At 36.4% G+C, this 17,816-nt stretch overlaps 1 protein-coding gene across 1 annotated transcript; it reads right to left on the bottom strand.

Moving 5' to 3' along the window:
• Positions 1-1,748: 1,748 nt before the first annotated feature.
• LOC126602408 (protein RGF1 INDUCIBLE TRANSCRIPTION FACTOR 1) lies at positions 1,749-3,388 on the bottom strand. The gene is made up of 4 exons (XM_050269258.1): positions 3,225-3,388; positions 2,890-3,135; positions 2,651-2,791; positions 1,749-2,231 (listed from the first exon to the last, which is right to left on the bottom strand). Exons 1-4 carry the CDS (start codon positions 3,225-3,227, stop codon positions 1,854-1,856), a joined length of 768 nt encoding a protein of 255 aa, XP_050125215.1. The 5' UTR covers positions 3,228-3,388; the 3' UTR covers positions 1,749-1,853.
• Between the last annotated feature and the right edge of the window lie 14,428 nt (positions 3,389-17,816).

The raw sequence follows: 17,816 nt of genomic DNA, 5'->3' as shown, positions 1-17,816 counted from the left end.
CCTTTTTTATGGCTAAATCACTGTGGTTTGCCCGAAAAACGGCTCGAAAGTGACTAACTCGAGACCAAGACAGCCACTTTCGAGTCGTTTTCCAGTCAAACCACGACGAGTTAGCCATTGAAAAGGTACCATTCACTTCATCTCGTCAAGAAGTATGATTTTTGTATTTGAATCACTTGATTTCATTGAGTATTGAAGAAGTTATGAACGTTTAAAGTTTACCCAGTTTCCGGCGAGTTTTCAAGTTTTCACTTGGACCAGTCAACTTTGAGGCTATTTTACGGAAATCTCCAGCAACCATTGGGCTTCGAAATAGGTATAATCTTATTCTACACTTTCCTATCTTCATTTTGATATATTATGGGTCGAATTTGGTTAAGAAACGATTGAGTTACGAAGCTTTGAAAAATGCCCAAACTTCCGGCCAGGAGCTCTGGAACACTTAACGGAGTTTTTAACTGAATGACCAAAATGATGGATGATGAACAATCTCAGGAACCACTTTTATCGATTTGGAATTTTAAGAACCAAAGTGATGAGTTATGAAATCTCAGGGACCATTTTAGCGATTTACCCATAAAGAAAAATACCTCTGACTCTAATACTAGTTAGTAATCTTCAACAAACTTCGGTGAATTACTTAATTAATTTTGTGATTAAGTACTGTGTTTGTATCTTTTCAATTGAAGGATTAATCAAACAATTGACATAGTACAATATGTGCTACAAGATATGTACAACTAGGTTGTGACTATGCTTGTTACAGCTAGTAATAGCTAGGATTAGTAATTCTTATCACAGCTAATCCCGGAAGGTTTGACTGGTCAAAATTAATTAAATAAATTCTGTCTCTTTTGTCTGTCACACACAAAATCATGCACACACGTACGATATTGTTTTATAATTACAGTCAAAGTCCAAGGAATACCATTTAGGCGGGTACTCATTAGGCCTTAAATTAAATCTGTGAATTGCATATTGAGTCGTGCAAGAACAGGGCAAATGTACTGGTAACCGGTTTGTGATTCAACCAGTCATGATAACCTTTCTGCACATAAAAAATTATTATACATATTTATAATTTTTTTATTTTAATTTTTTTTTTTAAATGACGTATTTTAATTCATTTAAATTATTGAAAAGAATTTCAAACTTAAATATAAAATCACGAGCACAAGTAAAATCCAAATGTAGTATCATATAATTAACTGTTCTCCTGATTTTACTTGTGCTCCTACTAGAAAGATTAACTATTTAGATTAAATGTGCTCCTAGATCTAATGCTAGAAAGATTAACTATTTAGATTAACTATTTAAATCATATGACGTGATTGTTAATGATTGAATTATTAAATGTTAATTAACGTGTTTATTTTTTATTGATGACACATCGCATGATTTACAAATTTAATCTAAAAATTTAGCCTACCTAGTATAACTCCTACTATGAATATACTTTAATTGTAATACACAGTTGTACCATATAATATGAAGCATATATGATCACAAGAACTAGAAGAGCCTCATCAAAATTCATGAGTAATTGAATCAATGATGAGATTAGTAAAATCATGAATGAAATATGACCTTGTTTTGGTCTAGTATAAAATATGACTTAAAAAAGAGTGATAAAAATGTACAGAACAATAACTTGGAATTGGGAACCACGTGATCACCTTAAGACAAAACACCCCGACCAAGTGATTAATTAACAAGAATTAAACTTCAAATTCGAGAAAGAAAGAAAGAGCTAATGTAATTATTTAATTAATCAAAGCATTTGAAGAGTTCAATTCAGTCAATTAAACTGAAAATTGTAATATTGAGCTTTATTAAAAAGTTTGTTGATTATACTAACACAAAGGAGATCTATGAGGAATGCGTTTTCTTCTACTAATCATGCTTGTGGCCATGTCCTCGTCGGAAACTTTATGAGCCGATCTTCCACATAACGACGCGTAATTAAGCCCGCTTCTCTTTTTCCTGACGACATCATGATGCATGTACGCCATGTGCATGGTCATGCTCATGGTCTCAGACCCAGATGATGATGACGAGCTCATCGGGTCATCGAGGTCCACAATTGTGGAATGAGGGTTGGTCTGATCACTGGTTATCTCCTCGTCTCCCATATCGGAAAGTGGAACTAAGAAGTCAGGACTCAGTTGAAGGGACTTGCATGTTTTCAAGTAAGGAGAGAGGTCTTTCTTGAATTTAAGCACGTAATCCACCTGATTAATCATTAGAATCAACATGTTCATTAATTAATTAAAGCGTATTAGTATTCATAAACCAGGTAAAATTTTCAGCTATATAAGTCATTTTCATAAACCATGTAAAATTCAACTATATAAGTTGTTTGTTGTCGCATAAAATATAGATGCAAAGGTTTTAGTTATTTATCTGCATGCACGGAACAAATTAAGGCCAAAAAGTAAGTAAATACGTTGGGAAATTGGTTAAAAAGATCAAAAATCAAAATCTCAATGGTTAAGGCGATCAAAATTAAAATATCAACAATATATGATCAAAGTTCGACGACATAGCAATTAGATAACGATGACATATTGAAAAATGATTGTTTCAGTAACTAGGATTGGAAAAATGATTATTTTAGCGAATTTTCAAATATATTCGTAGTTTTCGTTACCTTGCACCCGAGAGAGCAATGGATATAAGGCTCTTGAAGACTTCTGTCACACGATGTGCAGTAGTTTCCGGAACCCTTGAATTGCCGATTTTGAGGTCTTTTCTTGATGAACACTACTTTGGCACTATTGATTGTATATGCCTAAAACAACAAACAAAGACTTCTATTGTCAAACCAACTGAATTGAAATGGCAGAAGTCAATCAATTAAGCTAGACTGATCATTTTTTGGGCACTAACCTGAACGTTGGAGCAGTCGATGAGCTTCTGAAGATCTTCCAATCGGACAACGTCATGGTAGACATAGCGGCGAATTTGAAGGAGCCTGTGGAATCGATGGGAGGGAAGACAATGGGGGCATATGCTGATGCAACAATCCAAACAGCAGATGTTTTTTTCGTTCTTTTTCGCAGTTTCGTGGAATGAGCAGCCGGCGAAGAACTTCTCAGTGTAGAGGGCTTCCAACCATGCAGGCTTCTGAATTCCCTATCAAAACAATTAAACTCAATTATGCTCAAAATACAATGAGAACTATGCAACAGAGACAGAGAGAGAGAGGTTGGGCAGAGACAAACCATGATCACATAAACACTTGAAAGAGAGCGCCCTTCTTTGAGCTGTTACCAGGACAGTGGTGTAAACAGGAGAGAGAGAGAGAGAGAGAGAGAGAGAGAGAGAGAGAGAGAGAACAAGGGATGGAGATAAGTGTATTTATTGAGCTTCACAAGAGAGGAAGGAGGTATATATTTATTCCTTGGGGAGGTACACAACATTTTGTCAATAGGGAGACCTATAACATGAGAGAGATGTTTGAAAGTGTTTTTAGATCACTAAAAATGTGTATGATAATATTGACGTAAAAGAAAGTATTTGAAGTATTTTCTATAAGAAACAAATGTTACGTGCTTTTACGAAAAGCACTTTAAATGTTTTTATAGAAGCAATTGATTTTTGAAAGTTTTAACGAAACACTTCTGGTGCTGTTTATTTTTAACAAAAATGACATTTTTACTCTAAAAAGTCACTCATGGTATTATTCACTTATAACACATTTTTGTCATTTTAATTAAAATTCAAAGTTTTTAAACCATTTTTATTAATTTTCTTTTGATTTTTATTAGAAGTACTTTTGAACATAAGTGCTTTTTAAAGAAATATTTCACAATGGAGAGAGAGAGAGAGAGAGAGAGAGAGAGGAAGTAAGGTATGAGGAGAACGTGGGCGCTGTTTCCGTGTCTCCCATTCTCTAAAAACCCTATAAACAAATGCTTGCTCATCTCCTTGGCTGAAGAGCTCTAATGCTAAACTAACCAAGCCACCTTCTTGAAGGAGCTGCTCAGCCAATTTTTTTTACCTGTTTCCTTCATTGATTCCCATCACTTAGAATTGGTGAAAGAGTATTACGTGCTATTTGCACTTATTTTTATTTTTCATATATTTCTCTTAATTTCTAAACCGTTTGATCGGATGAATTGAAAAAGATCAATGATAAAAAATTAACAAAAGTATGTGAGAGATAAAAAATAAATGTGTAAATAACACTACTCGAGATAGAATCTGTAGAAACTAGCCACTTCTTGTAAAAACAAAACCTAAAAATTACAGATAGTTAACAGCCACCCCTGATAATATATTTCCATCAGTCCATTCTTTGCGTTCCACTTTGTTGCTGTCATTCAAAATAAACTTTAGCTCTGGAATTTTCAAAATTGAAAATTCATCATATGCCAAAAAGTCGGCTAATAAGTTTGTCTTCTTTTTTCTGTTCTCTTTTTATAAAATAAAAAACAAGTGGAGGAAGAGCAGCAGAGCAGAAATTAGGCATCCCTTTCTTGCCTGTTGCTTTTTGATGTCATTTCTGTAACTCACATCACTTGAAAAGATAAGTAATTAGGCCTACAAAAGGAATGATTTTTACAGTTGTAACTTAGTCTAATCATCTGAATGTTTCATTTTGCTACCCATGTAACCAATTTAAGATATCATGTCTCAGTATTTGTGTTGGGGAGGGACTTAGCTATATATAAGAATGATAGTGTGTTCATATTTAAAATTAATCGAGCATTATTTGATTATAATGCGTTTAATTTCTTGATATGTTATAATGATATAAAAGTGATTGTATTTGTGTTGGCTAGTATACTTCCAACATACTATTATCTCTCTCGTAAGTGTCTACGTGTATAATGTAGGTCGAGGTGCTTTTCTTATTCATCTTCCAAGGCCCTAGTAAATTGCTGAGGGAGAAAGGAGAAAAAATAAATAAAATTTGAAAGATTAGAATTTGGGTTTGGAAATAATAGCATGTCAAAGTACGTGCAGCTGTCTACTCATTGGCTTTTGGTACCTCAACTGTGACTCATGTGACTCAAGTGGTAAAATTGGTTGAATCGGTAACTTGGTACAACCTATGAGGAATTAAACAGAAAGGAGGTGGATTGTATGACTTCTCATTTCCATAGTTTTTTCATCTCTTCCTATTTTATGTAGTCACGGTTAAACTACGTCAACATTTTATATTTCTATTACCTTTTGTTTTATTATTTTTATTAAAAAAAATCAATATAAAATGTTGACGTGACTTAACCGTGACCACACAAACAAGAAGGGATGAGAAGAGTATGGAAATGGGAAGGCAGACAATCCACCTCCAAACAGAAAAAGGTAATTCGTAAAGGAATTAGAGGATTGTTAACAACCTTCTCAACTTTCTTTATAATGTTGCATGAGAATCAGTCATTTATCTCGCAAAAGAAACAAAATTATTGTAGTATAGTTGACTCTAATAATGTCGTTTTATTGGAATTATTTCAAATAAGTTATGTTAAAATCAAATTTTAATTAATTATTTAAAATAAAATTTAGAAAAGATTGATTTTGTGACTTAAAAGAAGAAAAAAAAAAGAATTTTAATAAGAAACAATTTAAAGGAATCAGCAAAGGTAAACTAGAAAGTAAACGATTCAAATCATAATGCACAATGTAATATTGAAAAAAGAAAATTGTTATTAGCACTCCAAAAATCTCTTTTAGCACTCCAAAAATCTCTTTTGGCACTCCAAACTCTTTATAATTAGAAAGAAAAATACATTTATGAGGAGTGAAGAATGATATTTTTGAAATACTAATAACAGTTCCCTAAAAAACAAACAAAATAAATAAAACAATCTAACTAAGAAAGTTGATAGCATCTCCCAAATTAAATTTTAGTGTGGTTTAGAACAGTCTTTTAGTGGCATATCCTTTGCATCTGGTCAATACAATTGTATGGCAGCATGCCTAATATGCTGATAACAGAGTCCAAGCAAGACATGTACGAGAAAAAAAACCCGGTTTTTAGGGAACGAAACATGTCAACAATCAATCAACAGCTCCACTAATCGCAAGTCCTGCAGCTTGCTTCAATAATAATGTGTGCTCTTTTTTTGCAAACTGACAGACAAGCACAACTCATTGAGCACTAGTCAGGAAAACTACCGACCTAATTAATTAGAGGCTCCCCGGTGTCCTATTTTTGAGGAAGACCTTGCTTCTTGTGCCTCTCAGCTCCAACCAAGAGTCATCTTGGGTTTGGTACAAATCTTGTATCATTTTTTCCCTTTATACCGTTCATGCCTACCTTTCAGTTTCGAAATTCCACGTCGTAATATTGTTTTTTGATGCACAAAATCGAAGGTTTTGGAACAACATAAATCCGACCGTGAATCTGCAAGAAATGTAAATGATACAAGATGTATCATGATTCACCCCAAGGTTTGGGTTACGTCCACACTAATTGTATTTCTCTGAGAGTATTTGTGAGGGAGAGAGTGTGAGAGCTTTGCTCTAGATAGGAGAGGTTTCGGGTTTGTGAGGGTGAGGAGACCCTTTTATAGAATAAGGGCTCCTCCTTTAATTACATATTTACTCCTTCCTTTATTACATAATTATATTTGAGTCCCCCGAGTATTTATACGAGGTCTAAATACGGAGGCCCTAAGTATGGTATAAACAGTAATCCCCAAGTTTTCAGTTAAGAGAGTCTTTTGGCTGGAGACTTGAAATTCAGTCCATGTGTGGGCCGAAGTAACTAGATGTTGTCTTGAACTGATGCTCGATATAAGGCAGTGCACAATCTGAAATGATGCTCAACTAGAAGTAGCACACGCTGCGAGGCTGCTTGGCTCGTGGCTTATGTTGCCTTGGTTGGCTCGGCTTTGTGGTGTTGAAGGTGAGGAAGTCCCTTTTATAGAATAAGGGATCGCTCCTCAATACATAAGTGATGGGTTAGGAGTGATGCTCGCGGCGAAGCGGTTGCTCAGCTGGCGGTGATGCTCTCTAATGAAAGTGAGGGAGTCCCTTTTATAAAATAAGGGCTCGCTCCTCAATACATAAACGATGGGCTAGAGTTGATGCTCTCTAATGATGGTGAGGGAGTCCATTTTATATGATAATGGTTCGCTCCTCAATACATAAGTGATGGGTGCTTTCTAATGAAAGTGAGGGAGTCCCTTTTATATAATAAGGGCTCGCTCCTCAGTACATAAATAATGGACTAAGTCGCCCAAATATTTTTCATGAGGCCCAGTTGAGGCCCAATATATGCTACATAATGTAGTCCCCCAAGTCTTCGGTCAATAGAGTCTGTTGGCTGGAGACTTCAAATTGAATCCATGTATGGGCCGAAGTGGCGGTTGTTCGAAGGCGGTATTTGTATACCTTGCACTGAAGCTTTGTAGGTGAAGCTTTGCAAGTGAAGCTTTGCAAGTGAAGCTTTGAAGCTAAAGCTCTGTAAATGAAGCTTTCGAAGCTGGAGCTTTTGTAAATAAAGCTTTTGAAGCTAGAGCTCTGTAAATGAAGCTTTTGAAGCTGATTGACATGAGTGATGCTCATGAATGTTTATGTTGATTGACATGAGTGATGTTCATGGATGTTGTCATGAGTGATGCTCATGAATGTTAACATGAGTAATGCTCATGAATGTTGAAATGAATGATGGTCATGAATGTTTATGTATGATTGTCATGAGTGATGCTCATGAATGTTTATGTATGAATGACATGAGTAATGCTCATGTATAATTTGGAGTACTGGGCGTACTTTTGATCACCTGGTTGGTGGCATGAAGGAGAGTACGGGTTGTACCTTTCATCACCTGGTTGGTGGCATGAATGACTAGTTGCCAAATGATATTAGAGTACCGGTTGTACATTTCATCACCTGGTTGGTGGTAATAGTGGCAGGTTGCCGAATAATTGTGGAATACTAGGCGTACTTTTGATCACCTGGTTGGTGGTAATAACGGCGGGTTGCTGAATAATTGTGGAGTACTGGGCGTACTTTTGATGACCTGGTTGGTGCTATTTTGGGCTTATGGGCCTTCGCCCTCTATACAACATTCCAACCCATTTATTTTGGGCTTTGACGTTTTTTTTTAATTACCCTCTGATGGGGTTTATACAGATGTCTCTGAAAGATAAAAATGAATTACATCATTCTGGTGGGGTGTTTATTCCTTGCTTTTGCTTTCTCTTTTGCTTTCTGCTTTTGCTTTCTCTTTTCCTTTTTGGCAGATGGCAGACAACGCTTCCATATTGGTTGAGGAAGTGCGCAGACAATTATCAGCTATCACAGCTGGGTTTCTTGGGTCATCATCGGGAATATTTCTTTCAACCTTGCCGACAAGATCTGCACCGACATAAGCAAATTTGGTATATATGCCTCTTCATTTTTTCTTTAACAAGATGTTTGAACATAAGCTAGTGTACTCCAGCTGTAAAACCCCATCAAAGCGTTTTTCTTTCTTTCCATTTTACCTTTATTCCACTTTTGCTTTCTCTTCAAAAAAAAAATATGATTTCACATGGCCCTGTAAAGAAGATGCAGAGACCCGGTTTTGGCCTCTCCCACTCAATCGGGAAATCGAGAGGGTTGCGGCGGGTGAGCTTCTCCTCCTCCGGTGCCATACGTATCACCTGACTCCTCCGATGCCGGCGAGGATCGAACCATAGGGCGGAGGAAGGAGACGATGATGGAGGAGGCCATGGATGCTCTTACAGTCGTTCCATGTTCCATGAGTAAAGAGACGAAGTATATCGATTTATACAGCATATCCCGTTCCTTGAAGCTCGAGCACATTGGGGACAGCCAAAATCTTGGAGAAAGCGAAGAAAAAAGAATGAGAGGTGAGTTGAACTATAAGGTTGACGAGAGAGGACCCCTGGAGACTAGAGGCTTGCTTCATGAAGTGCTCGATCACTTGGGCTTGCTTCCGCTCTACCTCCATTGAAAACCCTCTTTGAGAACACAGAAACAACCCAGATTTTGGTGGGCTTACTTCGGCCCACTTTCCACTGCCAGGGTGTTTTCCACGCGGCTTCGTAATCTTCTTCAAAGTCCCATCTCCTTTTAGCTGTCTCCAATGTGCTCGAACTTCAAGGAACGGGATATGCTGTATACATCGATCTACTTTGTCTCTTTACTCATGGAATATGGAGCAACTGTAAGAGCATCCATGGCCTCCTCCGTCGCCGTCTCCTTCCTCCGCCCTGTGGTTTAATCCTCGCCGGCATTGGAGGAGTCAGGTGATGCGTATGGCACCGGAGGAGGAGAAGCTCACCCGCCGCAACCTTCTCGATTTCCAGATTGAGTGGGAGAGGCCAAAGCCGGGTCCCTGCATCTTCTTTACAGGGCCATGTGAAATCATTTTTTTTTTTTTTAAGAGAAAGCAAAAGTGGAATAAAGGTAAAATGGAAAGAAAGAAAAGGGCTTTGATAGGGTTTTACAGCTGGAGTACACTAGCTTATGTTCAAATAGCTTGCTAAAGAAAAAAGGAGGAGGCATATATACCAAATATGCTTATGTCAATGCAGATCTTGTCGGTAAGGTTGAAAGAAATATTCCCGAGGATGACCCAAGAAACCCAGCTGTGATAGCTGATAATTGTATGCGCACTTCCTCAACCAATACGGAAGCGTTGTCTGCCATCTGCCAAAAGGGAAAAGAGAAAGCAAAAGCAGAAAGCAAAAGAGAAAGCAAAAGCAAGGAATAAACACCCCACCAGAATGATGTAATTCATTTTTATCTTTCGAAGACATCTGTATAAACCCCATCAGAGGGTAATATGTATACCCCATCAGAGGGTAATTAAAAAAAAAACGGCAAAGCCCAAAATAAATGGGTTGGAATGTTGTATAGAGGGCGAAGGCCCATAAGCCCAAAATATCACCAACCAGGTCATCAAAAGTACGCCCAGTACTCCACAATTATTCGGCAACCCGCCGCTATTACCACCAACCAGGTGATCAAAAGTATGCTCAGTACTCCACAATTATTCGGCAACCCGCTACTATTACCACCAACCAGGTGATGAAATGTACAACCGGTACTCTAATATCATTTAGCAACTAGCCATTCATCCCACCAACCAGGTGATGAAAGGTACAACCCGTACTCTCCTTCATGCCACTAACCAGGTGATCAAAAGAACGCTCAGTACTCCAAATTATACATGAGCATTACTCATGTCATTCATACATAAACATTCATGAGCATCACTCATGACAATCATACATAAACATTCATGACCATCATTCATGTCAACATTTATGAGCATCACTCATGTTAACATTCATGAGCATCACTCATGACAACATCCATGAGTATCACTCATGTCAATCAACATAAACATTCATGAGCATCACTTATGTTAATCAGCTTTAAAAGCTTCTGTTTGGGCCTAAAATTACACAATCAGCTCGAGTGATCGAAGCCGTTGAGTGTTACAGATTTTCTTCCATGCGTTATGCATATGCGTGTGGGTGAGGGACTTTCCATGCAATTTGTGTATGCGTGGAGTGATCAGCACAAAGATATGTAAAAGGATTAGCATGTTCTGCATGGATGAGAATGGATCAAGTTGGAACTTGACCAAGCAAAAAGTTAGTGATAATTACCATCGAAAAGTGATAAGTGCCGTCTGAAATGAGATATAATTTGAAATGGATATGGTCTCTTGGGGCATGTGAAAGATAAGAGATGGTAAAGAATAAAATAATATTCTTTTGTTTTCCTACATGGTCAAAACAACAATGTGCATTGAATGTTGCCAATAATCTAGCCAAAGCAAGATTGCGTCAGATAAATCTTTGAAAGCCGAATTTGGTGGAAGGTTAGGTTTTCAAGATTACAGCGGGTTTTGAATGATGTGATAAGGTGTAGGGTTAGCAACAGATAAAGACTCAGATTCACGGTGTAATTAGGATTGGTTTCTGCGACTTAGGCACTCACATTTCTATAAATACCAAGCGGCAGACAACTAAAAAGAGACCTCCAATTCAACACACAATTGCCCTGCGCAAACTCTCCCAACAACTTTGAGATTTTTTATTTTCTCTTTTCGCTGACACATCTTCCGTTGGCATCAACAGCATTGTGAAAGCAACCGGTGATATCTTCAATCGGCATAGATAGCTCTGTCGTCGTAGAATCAGCCGATCTCGCAGCATCTTCTGTTGGAATCAACAGCACTGCGGCGAGGACGGTTGGTTATCTATCCAAGTCTCGGTCGAGAAGAATTTCTGAATCCTTATTGGTCGAGGTCATCTCATTAGCCTTCTCGGCGAAGTGAGGTGTTACAAGTTATTACATTCGGCACATTGAAAGCTGAATTTGATATTGAACTTCACAGAATTAGCAGCCTTGTCTTCAGGCTCTAGAACCCGAAGGCCGAGAGTGTTCCTTCCTCGGCCGCAGTCGCGAGATTCAGAAGTCAGCAACGCACCCAACGCAACATCAACAAATTTTACTCATCGGCCGAGCTCGGCCGACGAGTTGGCACGCCCTGCACACAATCGAAAGACGTAGTTAGCTTACTAATTACTCGGCCTGTGCCACGTAGGCTTGGTAGTTTTTAGGGTCAACATCTTCATTTATAAAGCTCTAGCTTCAAAAGCTTTATTTACAAAAGCTCCAGCTTCGAAAGCTTCATTTACAGAGCTCTAGCTTCAAAGCTTCACTTGCAAAGTTTCACCTACAAAGCTTCAGTGCAAGGTATACAAATACCGCCTCCGAACAACCGTCACTTCGGTCCATACATGGATTTAATTTGAAGTCTCCAGCCAACATACTCTATTGACCGAAGACTTGGGGGACTACATTATGTACCATATATTACGCCTCAACTGGGTCTTATGAAAAATACTTAGGCGACTTAGCCCATTATTTATGTACTGAGGAGCGATCCCTTATTCTATAAAAGGATTCCCTCACTTTCATTAGAAAGCACCCATCACTTATGTATTGAGGAGCGAGCCCTTATTATATAAAATGGACTCCCTCACCATCATTAGAGAGCATCAACTCTAGTCCATCGTTTATGTATTGAGGAACGAGCCCTTATTTTATAAAAGGGACTCCCTCACTTTCATTAGAGAGCATCGCCGCCAACTGAGCAACTGCTTCGCCGTGAGCATCACTCCTAACCCATCACTTATGTATTGAGGAGCGAGCCCTTATTCTATAAAAGTGACTCCCTCACCTTCAACGCCACAAAGCCAAGCCAACCAAGGCAACATAAGCCACGAGCCGAGCAGCCTCGCAGCGTGTGCTACTTCTAGTTGAGCATCATTTCAGATTGAGCACTGCCTCATATCGAGCATCAGTTCAAGACAACATCTAGTTACTTCGGCCCACACACGGACTGAATTTTAAGTCTCCAGTCAAGACTATCTTTTCTGAAGACTTGGAGGACTACTGTTTATACCATACTTAGGGCCTCCGTATTTAGACCTCGTATAAATACTCGGGGGACTTAAATATAATTATGTAATAAAGGAAGAGGCAAATATGTAATTAGGGGAGGAACCCTTATTCTATAAAAGGGTCTCCTTACCCTCACAAACCCGAAGCCTCTCCTATCTTGAACAAAGCTCTCACACTCTCTCCCTCACAAATACTCTCAGAGAAATACAATCAGTGTGGATGTAGCCCAAACCTTGGGGTGAACTACAATACATATTGTGTCATTTACATTTCTTGCAGATTCACGTTCGGATTAACGTTGTTCCAAGATTGTTAATCAGAGCATACCATATTATAGATTTTTATCATATAAATTAACGGTTGATAATCATTCATGTATACACAGACAATTATCTCGAGCAAAGTTCTTATCTGCCACTAATCTTCTCTGAAGAGTTTTGCTCTTGGAGCTGGACGCTGGAGCTGCGGGACGTGTGTGTGTGTGTGTGTGTGTGTGTGTGTGTGTGTGTGTGTGTAGCATAAGAGGTTTTGGCATAACCAAACCTATAAACATGTTGTCAAAAGATTTTCCAATATTATAATTTTGGAGTCTAGTCCAAAGCCCTACCCTATTTTCACCTAGGCTCAAATGCATGTTATTTATTCTTTTACCTTTTTAAAACAAGAAAATAATTATTTTGTGGCAGTTCAGTTTGTCCTTCTCTTTTCTCCTTTTCCCCTTTTCTTAAGCAAGGATTTGAAGGTATCTTGGAGGCTTGAAGCTTCCGGAATGGTAAAATGAAGTGTTAATCTACTGCTCCCATTCACTACTAATGTGATGAGAAAACTTTCTAAAGATTAATCTCAAAGAATAATTTACAGGTTTGTTTAATAACCATTTTATCTTAGTTCCTAGTTTTTATTTTGAATACAAGGAAAACACATGAAAGAAATACGGAATATGAGAATCAAGGAATGGTATTGATATAGATGTGAGATGTAGAAAAAATTTGTATGAAAACAAAAACTACACAGGGCATCTCCAGGAGATGCTGTAAAACAACCAAAACTCTGTTTTAAGGAGCCAAATCTTAAAAAACACATATCCAACAGACTATAAAAAAAAGTTTCTTCTATAACAAAACAGACTGTCACTCTTTAAATTTATAGAACAACTGTTCATTAGCTAAATATTAAAATATTCCTTGAGCAAGAAGAAAAGGAAGAGAGAGAAGAATATTTTAGAAATAAGTGGGTTGAGTTTGAATTGTTAATAATAAAATATTCAAAGTTTGCTAGAATAAATAGTGTTGTTTGAGATGAAATAATTTTTTGACAATGATTACTTGCTAGTTTAACAAAAAAATGAGAATTTCTCTTAAATATGTCTTTGGTGTTAGGGTTTAGCTCTCATCACCCTTCTTTATTGCTTTTCTCTTGTACACTTTTTTTCATGGAGAAATTAGGTTCTCATCCCTCATTTTGCTATTCCATTGATTAAAATCTTATTTCTTTTCAATTTTTAATTAAGATCATTGGGTATTAATAACATTATTAATTATTTCAATAATAAAATATTTTTACCTAAAATTATTCATTTAGTATTAAAAATGTTACAATTAGTATATTTATATTTTTAATTTGCAAACCTTTTTTAATTTGTACTAATTTTCTTTTCAGTTTTAATTTGTACCCATATATTAATTTCTTTTTGTGCCCATATTTTTTAAAGTTTTATTTGTATTTGTGCCAATGTGTTTGCCATCACGTGACATTGTCTAATTAATCAATGATAGAAAAATTTCATATGGTATATTTATGTTTTATGGCTAAACTTTGTATCATATATTTTTATTTTTAGTTTGTACCCACTTTTAATTTGCAACCTTTTTTTTTTTTTAATTTGTAGTATTTTATTTTTAGTTTTAATTTGTACCCATGTATTAATTTCTTTTGCGCCCATATTTTTTAAAATTCCATTTGTACTCATAATTTTTCAATCTTTTATTTGTACACTAATTTATTTATAATGTACCCATTCTTCTTTATTAATGTACCACTTTATTATATGTGAAATGTACCACACTATGGATACATTCTTTTGCCATTTATTATTTCTTATTGTGACATAGTTTTTATCCATTATATTCAATTAAAATGTTTGAATTTTTTTATTGTAACCATTTCTAATACTATTATAATGAGGTATTTTAAATTTATAAGATTAGAAATCTCATAAAATAGCAAACAATTAATGTCAAAACTATAAAAATATAAATATTAATAGTAATATAATGAGGTGTACAAAGTCAAGGGACTTTGATCAAACTTTGAATATCATTAAGGTTTTAATCAAAGAGTGTTAAAGACTAGAGACCGCATCCAAAGTATCCATTTTTTCATACATCAAACACAAAAATTAAAAACTAAACATAAAAACGTAATGATTCTCAAATGAAAATAAATTCCGATGAAAATAGCCACCCAATCAAGCACAAAGTTCATATTATGTTTTCTTAACCGAAAACAAAATCATTCATGCAGCTTACCCCAAATGTCTACCATGAATGAATATTACCATGCACGTGCATGCCTGATGAAACGACACGACTAGCAAAACCCTAGCAGTTACTGCCAAAACAAAAAGAAGAAAAGCAAGCTCATCACAGTCACAGAACAAACAGAATCAAAGAAATAGAGAAGACAGAAGAGGATGGCCATGGCCAACCCCACGTGCCATGAAAAGCAGAAAGGTATTATAGTAAGCAAAGAAGGTCACGTGCAAGGGATCCAAAGGAAACGCCTGGCTTTCAAAATATAAACCCTAAACAAATTTAAATTTGCAGCGTCCAAAAGCTTAAGTGTGACTTGGGACTGTTCACTCAGACTGACCAACCAATTATTCATCCTTTTATCATTCAAAACCTAAACGAGAAATGTTTCCAAAATAATTGTCTGTTGATGTATTATGTTACGTATTATAATACAGGTGACCGACTAAGTTGATATGTCTCATTTTTAAAGTATATTAACAAAAAAACCAAAAAAAAAAAAAAATATTATAATTTAAATAAAAATAATAACAGCAAGTGATTGTATAAAGAATGCGAAAAATCTCAGTTGATGGTGGTCAAGGGTCAAAGATCCAAAGTGAACGGGCTATTTAGAAGAACAAATAGAGTTGCAGGGTCAGCGGATGAGCCGCACGAGGGGATCTTCCTGCCTCTCTCTGCCCTGTGTGTGGTCTGAGTTAGTTCCATTTGCTTTGTTTGAAAAGGGTTTTCTTTATTCACCATACCCTATTATATATTCATGCCCTTATTTTTAAGGTATACATCTCACATGGGGAGCCTTTTTCCCAAACAATAAACCCTCAAGAGTCAAGATCTTGTGAGTCCAAGGCTACAATCAGGGCCGACTTTGAGAATTTAGGGGCCCTAGACAAGTCTTCAAAGTGAAGCCCTAAAGTTCTCGTACCTCCGACTCTTTGCATATTGGTATGTAGTAAAAAGAATTCATTAATTACATAAAAAATCTATTTCTTCATCGAATATTATTAAAAATTAATATCAAAATAAAAAAGATATACTAACATTACTTAATATTACATGTCACATATATTTAGACACAAATGCACTAAGTGTTTGCAATCAAGAGTCCAAGTACTGTTTTGGTACTGAGGTGTTTTATAAAAAGTGGGTATAAACACTAGTAGAAAAAAGCTCATCTATCACGGTCGATGTCTGTGGTAGATTGCAATCCACCACGGACATTGTGCCCGTTAGTAATATGGATGTGATAGAAAGTCATAGATTCTACCACGGGTCATGCCCGTTGTCAATTGTAATATTACCACAGATTGTGCCCGTTATAGATTATGATCTAACACCACATGCACTATAACCGTTGTGGATTACAAATTGGTCACGGCTAATGGCCATTATAAAAAAAAAATCCAAAAAAAAATAACAATAATAAAATATTGTTTAATAAATGTATTATATAATATTTAGAAACAAAATTACACATTTACTACAAAATAACAATAAAAAAATCATAGATTCAAACATTACAGTTGTACACTAAACTAAAGCTAACAAAAAAAACGATGAAATATACAAAGAAATACCAAACTATCCAAAGACCTCCAACAAACAAGGACATTGTCACTTTGAAGACTTCACATTTCTTTGAACACCTTCAAACAAAGGACCTTGAGACAATGTTAGGAAGATAAACCATGTTATATAAATTATCAGCAATGACAAATAAAAAATGTCAAAGTAAGAGCTAATACAATCAAATAGGCTACTCATAAGAGTTAATACAATCAAATAGGCTACTCATTAGGCGAGAAAGAAATTGGAAAAAATAGAATGATGAGCCAAAAGTACAGATATTCAAGGTCCCTTCAAATGTTCCAGTCATTAACTCTTTAATTTATAGATTAATTTATCCTAAACAATCATTGACTCTTTCTCTCTCTCTCTCTCTCTCTCTCTCTCTCTCTCTCTCTCTCTCTCTCTCGTGCCTTTTTCACACTATAAAACCCTCGTCTCATGGCCAACCTCTCCATCCCTCACAGTCACACGATACAACCCAACTTGCTCTGCCTCGGCCAACCTCCCCTAGCACAAACCCCACGAGCACAAAATAACTAATACCAGTTTAATTGAAGCAATTAAGAAATGACCAATGTAACTTCATCATAAAGTATTCAATGAAAGGTGAAAAAGGCACCAATTTTAATAGGAGGAAAATATATCAGAAAGTGTAAGTGTGAGAAGGAGAAAAGAAAGAGAGTAAAGGCTGGTTTGGTATTGCTGTGCTTTGAAAAAAAACTGCTGTGAGAATAAGCGGCTGTGAAATAAATCAGCAGAGTGTTTGGTAAACTTTTTTGTAAAAGTGCTTTTGGAAAAAAAAGCAGTCTGATAGTGGGTCTTTTCATTAAAGGAGCACTATAGCTCCGTGTGCTTTGAAAAAAAGCCAGTTTTCCAAAGCTGCAAATAGCTGCTTCAGCTTTTTCCTTTGATTTCAGCTTATTCTCACAGCAGCTTCCAAAATAAGCCATTTTTTTTAGTTTACCAAACACCTAAAACCCTCACAACTTTTTTTCATGGGTGCTTTTTTTTTAAGCACCTCACTCCCAAACCACTCCTAATATACCTCTGAAAATGGTGACAAAAGACCCATGCAAGACTCTGCCTCGTCTTCACCATCCTTTTAGATTTTATTGTGATTCACTTGTATCCATGGTGTGGAATGAAAAACCATGCACTAATTTTTCAATTATATAAGATGAGGGTGGTTGGTAGTTTTACAGCAGAACGTGGAGTACGAGTAGTTTCTTTTCCTCTACAGTGGGTTCTTCACGTTCGATTTTTATTCTGATTTTGATAGTCGTTGTTTTATATTTGTTTACAGTAATACCCTTGCTAACTCTTGTC

The sequence above is a fragment of the Malus sylvestris genome, chromosome 15, assembly GCF_916048215.2.
Source record: "Malus sylvestris chromosome 15, drMalSylv7.2, whole genome shotgun sequence".
Lineage (NCBI taxonomy): Eukaryota > Viridiplantae > Streptophyta > Magnoliopsida > Rosales > Rosaceae > Malus > Malus sylvestris.
The sequence above is the reverse complement of the archived record's forward strand: the minus strand, read 5'-3'. Positions and strand labels throughout refer to the sequence as shown.

Excerpts from the sequence above, each read along its gene's own strand:
- LOC126602408 (XM_050269258.1), bottom strand. Across the intron at positions 2,792-2,889 it reads TCGACTGCTCCAACGTTCAG|GCATATACAATCAATAGTGC; the intron begins GTTAGTGCCCAA and ends TTGTTGTTTTAG. Across the intron at positions 2,232-2,650 it reads ATTGCTCTCTCGGGTGCAAG|GTGGATTACGTGCTTAAATT; the intron begins GTAACGAAAACT and ends ATGATTAATCAG.